This window comes from Phacochoerus africanus, chromosome 2 (genome assembly GCF_016906955.1).
Source record: "Phacochoerus africanus isolate WHEZ1 chromosome 2, ROS_Pafr_v1, whole genome shotgun sequence".
NCBI lineage: Eukaryota > Metazoa > Chordata > Mammalia > Artiodactyla > Suidae > Phacochoerus > Phacochoerus africanus.
Window position 1 is genome coordinate 9,826,087 of NC_062545.1, and position 12,098 is coordinate 9,838,184.

The following is a 12,098-nucleotide window of genomic DNA, read 5'->3' on the forward strand; positions in this document are numbered from 1 at the left end:
TGGGTTCGGTCCCTGCCCTTGCTCAGTGGGTTAACGATCCGGTGTTGCCGTGAGCTGTGGTGTAGGTTGCAGACGCGGCTCGGATCCCGCGTTGCTGTGGCTCTGGCGTAGGCTGGTGGCTACAGCTCCAATTGGACCCCTAGCCTGGGAACCTCCATATGCCGCGGGAGCGGCCCAAGAAATAGCAAAAAGACAAAAAAAACAAAAACAAAAACAAAAAAACCAGAAAACAAACAAGCAAACAAAAAAGACAGACCTGACTTGGTGCAACTCATAGGGATCTTTCCACATACCTTCCACCCTGCATTGGGGTCATTTGTCCATGAGGGGTAGAGGCTGGAGTAGGTGGCTTCAGGTCACCTGGAACCTCTGCCATCGAATTACTGCCAGTTGACTGGGGGGTCTGTGGACCTTGCAAGGATCCTGAGTTAGCTGACAGTAGTAGTCGCAAGAGAAAGTGGGAGAAAAACAAGAGGTTATTGAGTAAATTCAGCCTTGATTGTCATTTTTTTTAAAAAAAGGAAAGAAAATAAGACACCATCTTATGAAGAAACAGTAACGATAACCATTGCTGGTGACGATGTAGTGAAATTAATTGCTCATTTTTTATAGTGGAAATTACTAAGTTTTCTTTTTTTTTATTAAACTGTTTAGAAACATACTTCAGATGTGTGTCATAAAACATACTTATACCTGTTGACTGGCTAATTGCTTTCTTGGGGGTTTAATCCCAAGAAAATAATCTAATATCAGAGTTCCCATTGTGGCGCAGCAGAAACAAATCCGACTAGTAACCACGAAGTTGTGGGTTTGATCCCTGGCCTTGCTCAGTTGGTTAAGGATCCTGTGTCGTCACGAGCTGTGGTGTAGGTCGCAGATGTGGCTTGGATCTGGCGTTGCTGTGGCGTAGGCTGGCAGCTACAGCTCTGATTAGACCTCTGGCCTGGGAACCTCCACGTGCCTCGGGTGTGGCCCTAAAAAGACAAAAAAAAAAAAAAGAAAGAAAGAAAATAATCTAATACAAAAAGGCTTCAGGCAGAAAAATGTTTATTTCAACGTCATTTGTAATAGAGATAATCTAAGTGTCTGAGAATAAGGAAAAATGAGATTAAAATTTTGATATATCGATTTGATGGACTATTACGCTGTTTTAGAAAGAAATTAGAAAAATTATCTGGGTGTTAGGTAATGCGACACGTTTAAGTTGTAAAGCAGTGATACAAATTAATACAGAGCTTTATGTCATTTCAATACGTTCTCAACATGTGGAGGTGTCTATGCTCTGTTGGTGTCTATGCTCTGTCACTAACTGTCATTTTTGGAGCTATAAAGTCATATTTGTTATTTATATAATACTAGTCACTTGGAGTTCTTTAATGTCATTACCAGAGTTATGAGACTTGGCTTTAACTATAATTACATTATAATAACAAAGCTCAGAATTGAGCAGATCTTTTTAAAGCTTAAGTGGAATTCTTAAAAAAAAAAAATTGACCCCACTTTTTAGGAAAAACAGTATCTTAAGGGCTCTTTTGCTTTATCACAGTCCTTGGCATTAGGTGTTCAACAAATACTGGTTTCATTTATTAATTAAAGAAATACTAATTGAATAAATAAAGTACTTATTATATTGGAGTCTATTTTCTACATGCACCAAACTGACAGAGAAAGACAATTCCTGCCCTCAGACGGTTTACAATAAATACTTTCAGGACTATAACTGTAACACACAGAATTCCTGGCCGCTTGTAAAAACTGATATTGCACATGTTATCATCAATGGTTTCTTTCCTATGAAGACTCAGTTACCACCATCCACGACTCCCTTTCGAGGAAGCTGGAGCTGAGCGATGCGCTACAGAGGGTGAGAAATGGAAGCGAGTCTGTCGCTTCCACTCAGGAAGCCTCAGCCCAAGCCAGACCTCTCTAGCGAGACGAGGTCCTGAATGAATACTGATGGCCACCAACAGGGACTGCGTTCCGTCACGTCTCCCCTGGGTGCCTAGGACCACAGTGACTCGGGGATGACCTGCAACACATGGAAGTTCCCAGGCCGGGGATCGAACCTGAGCCGCAGCAGCGACCCAAGCCACTGAAGTGACAACACTGGCTCCTTAACCCGCTGTGTCATCAGGGAACTCCTAGGAAGACTAGTTTCTTTTATTCTTTATAGGGCTGCACCTGCGGCATATGAAAGTTCCCAGGCTGGGGTCGAACCAGAGTTGCAGCTGCCAGCCTACACCACAGCCACAGCCACAGCCATGCCAGATCCGAGCCGCATCTGTGACCTACACCACAGCTCACAGCAACGCCGGATCCTGAACCCACTGAGTGAGGCCAGGGATCAAACCTGCATCCTCATGGATACCTGGTCCGGTCCCAACCTGCCGAGCCACAAAGGGAACTCCAAGACTAATTTTAAATGTAGACACCTTCTTAGATGTAGATACCTTAAAACAGAAACTTACCAATTCATGCTTATAAACCAAAATTTGGTAAAACCCTGGAAATGCATCTTTAAAAAGTAAATATAATAAAAGAAAAAATAGTCATTCAAAAATACATTAAGGATGACCCTCAGACATGACCGCCCCATAAAGCTGAGAGGAGAAATAGCCGGCTTCGTGGGTCAAGAACCAGAGCGCACAGCAGCCTGTACGGTTCCCGTGGACCACGGCTCACAAGGCTATGATTCAGGAATCAGCCTTATTTATAAGTAGGCACATTTACAGCTAATAAAAAAAATAAAAGGAAAAATTCTCCCCTCTTGCCAGTGTGTTTTCCTTTCCTTTCAGGAAGAAAAAAAAAATGAATGCAACCTCTTGAAGCTCCATTAATAGAGGAGGCTGGCTCTCTAGGATATCCCTACTTTTTGCCAGAAGCTACAAATGTATACTGGAAAGTAAACAATGGAAAGGTTATTGAAGGTTAAGTACATTCACACACTTCAGACTGTACAGCCAGACTCCTGGCTGGGAAGATAATTTACACAGCACGAACCCGGTGCCCTAGCTCTGGCTGGGGTTGTGGGAAGCTGGGTGGGGAGAGAGGAAGAGCTGATGCGTCCTGGGTCTGCAGCGACTAGAGGTCACCCAGAGGGCACCTTTGTGTATAACCCGAGCCCCCTTCTCATCTGTCTTCCACCGAGGATTCCCTAGTTGGATCCATGACAAGTTTTGTGACATCACCTGTCAGCTAATAATAGAAATGCAGTCAGCCACCTGCCAGCAAAGATGGATGGGTTTCTGGTTACAGACTGACTAACTGAATGTGGAGCTTCCCGCCACCTCCCTCCCCTCCCCACCCCATTCCAGCTTAGGGGAGGCCCAGGCCACCTGGGGAGGCGATGCCTCTGGCTGTTCCTTAGAACTCTAGAAACTTTACAGTCTATTACAAGCAAATCCGAGGTGCAACCGTACCCCCCAGGCCTTGCTTAGGTTTCATTCCGGAGGCTTCCTCTGGCTGACTTGCTCTCCGTCCCTAGAAGACACAGCCACTCCACAGTGGAGATGGTGGTGCAGCCCCATGGCTAAGGGGCTGGACCTCTCAGGGGCTGAAAGGACCGAATTTCAGATCCGTGTCAGGCACATCACATCCAAACTGGAATCTGGAGGCACGATGTAGAATGCCAAGTCATGACTGGCATTTAGGATCTAAACTGATTCAGCACGACCATTTGAAAAAACAATCTAGAATGTTTTTTAGGAATCTTTTAGTTGTTTGCCAGGATGGGCTAGTAAGGAATAAACTACAGTTACAGTCTTACGGGAAAAACTGACTTCAAAGAACACAACTTTGGCTGAAGATTAGCGTGAAGAATTTTTGTAGCGTGTGAGACTCTGACATGGCAAATCACTGGGGATCATTTGTTTTGCTTCTATGACAAGAAAGATGTTTCGGAGACATTTTCCTTAATGAAAGTTCTGGAGTCAAAGAGGCCACAGATGCTGGAGGAAAGGCCTGGCTTTTGGCTGAGAGGCTGATGTTATTCTCTGTCCTCCTGCCCAGGCCGTGTGTCCGTCTCTCTGCAGAGCACATAAGCCAAGCAGACCGCAGCCCGAGCGCTGGCTGAATGCCTCAGCTCAGGCACCTTCCTCCCTGCTTCCTGATTCTCGCGACTCGGGCACCTTCTGGACCACTGAGAAGAACGTATTCTCAGGAGCACATCTGCAACCCAAGCTCTTTTGTGCAGTTAAAGCGGGAATGTTGCCATAAAAACGGTAGTTTAAAAAAAAATGGGGGGTGGGGGCTGATTGTAGGAGGACGGGCCCAGTACTTGCTGAAGTGCCTACACCTCGGCGGGGTTTCTTGCACTGAGCCGATGCTCCCTGGGAGAGCTATTCTCCATACAGGAGGACAGACCGTTCAGCAACGCGAGTTCTTTCCCGGCAAATAAAATACACCTTTAGATCTTTGCAGACATTGCACTTTGGTCCCTGCACCCCACCGGGTTTTTATTTTGGAAAAATCGTTTCAGAGCTGTTCATAGGCAGCTTGTTTTACTCTGTGAACTGAATGTAATGTTGTGAGCGTTTTAAAATTAGATTTCACAGTTTTGAAAGTAAACCATAACTGGCAAAGGCTGTGAGTCTTTGGCTGGGCGTAGGGAGGAGGTCTTCTTGTGTTTAGAACCAACACATCGACGTCTAGGTACGCTCACTACACGTGCCCCTTGGGCCTAAAGAGCATTTGCGTGAGATTCCTGGACTAGCGACCTTAGACACTGGCATTGCCATCCAGCTGTCAGTTAAGGGAAATAATTAAGAGAGGAAAAACTCATGTCTTTGGCTCACAGACAACTCTTTCTATGTGTAGAGTCTACCTGTCACACTCTGACTTTAAACACAGGTGTGGGGGGCACAGGCAGAACATGAGAGCCAGGTGCCTAGGATCAGACCCAGTTCTTCCACTCACTAGCGACAGGATCATAAGCCAGTTTGCTTAGGTTTTTTGTGCCTTAGTTTTCACTGGGATTTTAGAACAATATCTGTATTGCAGGGCTAATATGAATATTAAATGATAAAGCACTTAGAAAAGTGTCTGACATAGTGTAAGTGCACAAGAAATACTAGCAATCAGCTATCATTTGACTGTGGAACCAGCCTGTGTTGGCAGAGGGGGCAGGTACAATCAGCCCCATCCCATGTGTAAGATGGCCTCAGTGTGGATCATCACAGGGCTCGAATGTGGCCAGATACACACAATAAAATGACTTTTTTTTTTTTTGCTTTTTTAGGGCTGCACCTGTGACATATGGAAGTTACTAGGCTAGGGATTGAGTCAGAGCTACAGCTGCCAGCCTACATCACAGACATCACACTACGGGATCTGAGCTGCGTCTGCGACCTGCACCCCAGCTCATGGCAACGCCGGATCCTCGACCCACCAAGAAAGGCCAGGAATCCAACCCACATCCTCATGGACACTAGTCGGATTCATTTCTGCTGGGCCACAGTGGGCACTCCCAGAATGATCACATTTAACTAGAGCGAGGTCACCACCCAGAACTAAGGATGATGCACGTTTCCTTCCATCTCTAAGAGTGTGTTTATCAGAATATAAAGGTTTGATAATTTCAAGTCTGAAACACTAGCAGGTAGGATAAAGGCTAGCAGCAAAGCTGGAAGAATGGTAGAGTCTCTAACAGCTGAGTGAAGAGAGAAGGCAGGTACCACTCGTATGAATTTGCTTATAAGAATTTAAGTGACTTGTCATTATTCCTAAGCAGTATTTTCCTAAAATTCCTGACCTCTAGGTCAAAGCAAACTGGACAACTCTTTCTTAGAAATGGGGCTGCCCAGACCTTGACCCTGACAGTTTGCTGAATTCCCTACAAGTGAAAATTTGCTGAGCAGGGGACATGAAAAACCAAGTTCAGATTTACTTTTGCTGACATACAAACCCGAGTGTCTCTGACAGGCAGAGCTGGTAGAAGAGCTGTTACATCTGCAGGATGGCAGTGGGGCAAAAGGATTAGCAAAGGTTACTGGAGAGACTTCTTTTGACAGAGTTAGATGGAGTATTTTAAAAGATATGTATTTTAAAAGATATGCAGAAGGAATAAAGGTATACAGCTCTGAAGTCCAAAGGCAGCTTTGACCGAAAAATGTAAAGCAAAAGAAGGATGCCTTCAAAGTGCTGAGCAGAAATGGCGATATCTTTAGTCTCTCTTCCTTTAAGCACTGCCAACAGGGTCCAATTAAACAGACAAGACAAGCAAAACACCACTCCTTCTGGAAGATCCCAGCTTGTTCTCTGCCTCTCAGAGCCTGGAAGCGGCCCGGGCCGCAGCTGCAGTGCCCCCACTTACCAGGAGAGGGCGGCTGGAGCTTGGGCTGCTTCTTGGTGTCGCCGGTGCTGAAGACTTCCGGCGGGGGCTCCTCCCCTCGCTCAATCTTGCACTCAAAGGCAAACAGGTACTGAATATACTGCTTTTTCAGAGAGCTTGCTGCACTGCTTGAAGTGCCAACATTTAGGGTGGTTGCCAGCTCACGCCACTTCTTGTTTTTATTCACCTAGCAAAAAAAAAAAAGGATCACCGCTTTGCAGCGAAGTGGCTTGTTTAAAGCCAGGAGACAAAAAAAGCACTTAATGTCTTGGTGTACTTTTTTTTTTTTCTTCATTTGCCTCTTTTAACTAATGCTCATTACTCCCACTCAGTAGTGCACAGACAGCATTTACAGTTATAAAACCATTAAGGAACCTGCTGATAGTGACATAAAAAGCACTGCTCGTGGAGATTCTTCTGCCCGGTGCATCTTCTAATGCCTCGCGCTCGTCCAGAGCTGGTGCTGCTCAGGGCCCGCGATTTATCTCTGAGGCAGTGTACACTCTCTCACACTCATCCCCACCCCATCTTTTACTTGAAAATGGGGGGGGCATCTAAAAACTAATTTAAAAAGCAATAACAGGCCTACTTCGCAACTTAAGTGTTTGAGTCTTAATATGAAAAATAATGTCTCCTTCCAACAGCCACAAACTCTCAGGAAGATGAGCCTGTAATTCCAACCCACGTCCAGCCTTGAGGCTTTCCTGCGGTGTTGGGTGAACGGGGCCCAAACCAAATGACCCCGACATAAAAGCCTGGCACAGGCATCAGCCCTGTCCAAGCTGTGGAGCACCAGCTAGCTGGCTGGCAGCACCTACGGGCTTAGGAAGGGGCACACAGGACTAGCCAGTGGTCTCACTTACACTTAGGCTGGAGGGAAGACTCTGCAAAAAGGGAAAAAGGGAAAGAAATCCTCCGATTTTAGGTATTATTTTAACCTTTTGATTCCCACACAGGAAAGGAGTTACATGAGGTTGACACACGGAGGCAACACTGAATGCCTGCAGATACTTGGGGAATATTCCGCTTTTTAGATTGTCCTGTGTTAAGTAGCCTGGATTAAGGGGACAGTGATTTTTAATGAAATGTTCAATTTTTGGATGCAAACTTTCTCACAAAGCTCTTTATGTCCATTTACTTTGTACTAAATGGTGCGTGCTAAGCCACAGAATGCTCTCAGGAATACTTAACGCCACTTTTGGTACTTGAGCCAGACAGCAACAAGCAGGCCTGTCCTGCTTCTGAAACGGTAAGCAACGCGCTGCCTGGGATACCGAAGAGCTAGGCTTTGAGCTGATCTATCTGGGGCTGCAATACCTGCTCCAGGGACATCTGATGGCCACAGGGAGAGTTCAAGAGGGGGTGTGTGTGTGTGTGTGTGTGTGTGTGTGTGAGAGTTCAAGAGGGTGTGTGTGTGTGTGTGTGTGTGTGTGTGTGTGTGTGTGTGTGTGTGTGTGTGTGAGCGACAGTGCCACCAAGGGGCCCCCCACTGAAAATCGCAGCTTCACTCAGGCAGCTCACTGGGTAAGCCGGCAGAGTCTCGCTCACAGACCCAACTGGGGAACGGTGTCAACACCGCTGACAGTCCCGAGTGAGGTGTCCAGACAATCCCCAAGCTCCTGTGATGGGTGAGACCCACTTGTTTAGTGTCCTGAGGATTCTAAAAAGGTCGATGTCAGGGGTCCAGGCGCAGAAGGAGGGAAGGAAGGAAGGTCGGGGAGTCTGTGCCCAGAGGGGAACGGTCAGGGGAGTGGAGGTGCAGAGGGGAAAGTCAGGGGAGTCTATGCCCAGAGGGGGAAGGAAGGTCAGGGGGTTTCAGGGCCAGAGCGAGGTGCGTATCCTGACCACTCACACCTGGCCTGCATCCTGTGTGGATTTACCATCTGGTGCCGCAGTGCTGAGCTTGTAGGCTGCAGGTCTCAGGTCCCGAGTGGGGAGGCACCCCTGGGAGGGCTCAGAACAAAGGCCTCTCCTGCATCCCCAGAGCCGCACAGCTCTGACGCCAGGGGGCCCCTCAGCAGTACCTGCGGATCGAATGACTGGCCCTTGGATGGGAGGCCGGCACCACCTGGGACCCGGAGCAGCTCCTTTCATTGATCTGGGTAGGAGCCCAGGTACTGACTCCGGGTTCTAAACGCTCCCAGGAGAGGCTAATGGACAGCCAGGTCTGGGAGCTACTGGTAGGTGAGAGAGCATGCATTTTGCAATCAGACGGACCTGGCCCCATCATATCCTGGGAGTCCCTGGGCCACAAGGTTACTGTACAGCCGGACTTCCATGTCCCCAAGTTCCGCATTTGTGAATTCAACCAACTGCGGACTGAAAGTATTTGGAGAAAAAACAAATTCCAGAAAGTTCCAAAAAGCAAAACTTGAATTCACACTGGCATAGCATTGTATTCGATATTATGAGTAATCCAGAGACGACTTAAAGTACGTGGGAGGTTGTGCGTAGGTTACATAAATAAGGGCCAAGCTCTGCGGACTCTGGTATCTGTGGGGGCCCTGAAACCAACCCCCCATGGAGAGATCCCAAGGATGACTGGTCTTCATTTTGTTACATCTCTTCTTGGGGGGTGATGACCCTGCATTTCGTGAGTATTGAGGAAGAAGGGACAAGAAAAAGCTGGGGCCCAGAACGCAGTGGGCACTCACCCCTCAGGACCCTGTCCCTGATTCCACTTCTACTTCCCACACACTGGACCCAGTGCTAAAGCCAGGGCTGAGACTGGGAGGAGGCAAGAGTGGCCTGTAGGAACAAATCTGAAGGGGCACGTGCAGGGAGGCCTGTGCACAACCAACCCCAAGTGAGCACGTCCTGCAGCTCTGCACCCTGGGCGCCGCCCCTGCCCACGCGGGTCCCAGCTCTGAGAACAAGGGACAGCACTGACCCTCTTAGTGCCCAAGTATCGTGGACACGGTCTTAGAAGTCGATTTGATTTTCTTACCGAATTGTTCTGGATGGAGGAAAACAATGTGATGTATACTGGACCTGGACAATGTAATCATTTGCATTTTTTTTTTTGTCTTTATTTTTTTTAGGGCTGCACCCTACAGTTCCCAGGCTGGGGGCTGAATCAGAGCTGTACTGCTGGCCTACGCCACAGCCACAGCCACACTGGATCCGAGCCACGTCTGCGACCTGACCTACACCACAGTTCACAGCAACGCCGGGTCCTTAAGCGAGGCCAGGGATCAAACCCTCGTCCTCAGGGATTCTAGTTGGGTTCATCACCATGGAGCCACGACGGGGGCTCCTGCATTTCTATTTACTATGACATTCTGAGAGGTTCCATAGAATTCTAGCGCTGGCAGGGACCCTGAAGCCAAACCTAGCCCCAACGCCTCACGTCAAGGATGAGGAGCGAGGCCGCATAAATGACCTATGGAGGTGGCTCTGGGTCCCTGCCCCCAGGGCAGCCCCCCTGCAGCAAACTCAGATCCCAGCAAAAGCGACCCTCCCAGAGGCAGAGCTTTTTCTCTGGGAGAAACAATTGCTGTATATGCTGTATATGCAAAGAAAGCCGCAGCGTGTGTGAGCGTCTCTATGACAACCCTCGTGAGCCCTGCACTCCCTCGTACCTGAGCCAAACCTCCAATCTCTTTGACGCAGACATAGAGTCGGAACAGGTCCAGGGGCTTCTTGCCCACGGCGGGCAGACTCGAGACGGGGGAGCCCCTCTCCTCCATGAAGCTGAGGTATCGGTCCACCCACAGCTTTCGCTCCGGCTCGTTCCCCAACTCATACACCTTGGTGATCTTCTCCCCCGTGGTGGTGGATGAGCTGGACTTCTAGGGCCCAGAAGGAGCAGGTGGAGATGGGGCAGGGGCGGGCAGAGGGGAAGGGAGGAAGGTGAGAGAGAAGCAATGAGCTCCCAAATACGGCAAGAGAAGAAAGTTAAAAACTACTGCTATCACACAACAATCAGGAATGAAGGCTACTAGTTCAGGCACAAAGTATACATTTTCTTAATCAAGAATTTACTTAGACTTTAAATAAAGGGCCCAAACTCCCCCTTTTAGATACTTGAAAAACAAAGGAACAAAACCCTTTTTTACTTTATTGATCTAAGCGTTGAATCCCAGAAGGCAAGATTCCAGTGACACCTCACGTCATCTATAAAACCAAAAGGGTGCCAGCTCACTGCATGAAGACAGCAGTGACTTTAAGATTTCACATGTATTATTACAGAACCAAACCAAACCAAAACAAAAACCCCAAACCCTACATGGACTCCTGCCTTCCTTGTCAAAATATGAATGGCCAAGGCGTGCCTTCATTAAAGTGAAGTCATACATAGGAAAAGCAAACACATGGCACTTGCTGAAGAATTTGAGGCAGGTCACATACCACAGGACTCAGTGGTGTGTGGGCTCTATACTCACTGGAGAGCTTTATAAACTACTGGCTGGCTCAAGCTCTGCATTCACTCGTGATGCCCAACCTTCCCTACTTAAGATTTCTTGAACTTCTCTGCCAAGGGAAGGGGCTATTTAGATACTTATTTAAAGATTTATTAAGCAACCATGTTTTAATCACAAATACATGTGCTATTTCATACTCCCAGCATATTTATGGATAAACATGTACCTTTACTTTTATGCACCCATTTGGTTTATACGATGCTCTAACTCTTGGTCTTTTATTTTTCTAATTGTATTTGATACTAAAATGTCACCAGGTGCTGTTTCTGCACACCTGAAGCCCACCGTCTGGATTATGTGATCTGGGAAGGTTAACACTGTGTCTTAAACAGTACAACTGCACACTTTTCTTTATATCTCTGTATCTTTAACAATATTTGTAACTCTGAGATTATTGTGCAGAATTGCTCCTAAATTCTCAAAGATTTCCTTGGAATAGTCATATACCTCATTTAGTCATGTTTAGTTACTAGGTTTTCATTTGCAATGTATAACTGTTATTTTAGAAGGAGGTTTGCTGAGCTCTTTTTCATCATGTTTAGCTTAAGATAATTTTGAACATATTATTGACATGGGGGAGGGGCGGGTTAAATAACATGATTGCCACTGAGGTTTGATATTACCTTGTTTAGCAAAATGATCCCCTATACAAGTAGGGCCTGAGAAAGGACACCTGAGAATGAGACTAATTAAGGCAAGTGGCAGATGCCCCTCTAATTAACATGTAATTTTCCTAAGCTATTTTAGCTAAAAGTTCAAGCCTTCACCTTTAGAATTATTGAGGCATAAAATCTTTACATCCAATATATAAAAATAGGTGATACAGCTGGTGTAAATAAAAAATGTACAATAGCCGGATAAACGGGGGTCTTTCAGAAGTCACACTGAGGCTGAAGCTCGAGTAAGTCACGTGGAAGTTACTTTCCATAAGTGTGTGTGCACGTTCCTACATATGTCTATAAACCCACGGGTGTGCTAGAATATGGAACCTAGCTCCATACCCAAATAAAATTTTAAAATTTATTTACCATAGTCTTACACCAAAAGAATATCTGACTAGGAAAAGAAACTGTCCTAACACATTTTAGGCCACATTCTCATCTGGGAACGTCTCAGAAACTTTGTCATCATTAATGAAGTAGTTACTAACAGAAGGTTTCTAAACTGTAGTATTCAAGATTTTTTTTTTTTCTTTTGGGGGTACACTGAAAAAAATGGGTCTAATATTTTTTTAAAAAATGGAAATCTGGGAGTTCCCGTCATGGCGCAGTGGTTAACGAATCCGACTGGGAACCATGAGGTTGCAGGTTCGATCCCTGGCCTTGCTCAGTGGGTTAAGGATCCAG

The 12,098-nt window shown here is 46.6% G+C and overlaps 1 protein-coding gene across 8 annotated transcripts in view; it reads right to left on the reverse strand.

Annotated features, from left to right (window-relative positions):
- Positions 1 to 12,098, reverse strand: part of ARID1B (AT-rich interaction domain 1B) — a 439,972-nt gene that overhangs the window by 21,357 nt on the left and 406,517 nt on the right. For all 8 annotated transcript variants that reach the window (XM_047769863.1, XM_047769862.1, XM_047769858.1 and 5 more), the window contains 3 exons: positions 9,910 to 10,119; positions 6,311 to 6,515; positions 294 to 432 (listed from right to left, as the gene is read on the reverse strand). In XM_047769863.1, coding sequence (XP_047625819.1) covers positions 294 to 432; positions 6,311 to 6,515; positions 9,910 to 10,119 — 554 coding nt within the window. The remainder of the gene's footprint in view (positions 1 to 293; positions 433 to 6,310; positions 6,516 to 9,909; positions 10,120 to 12,098) is intronic.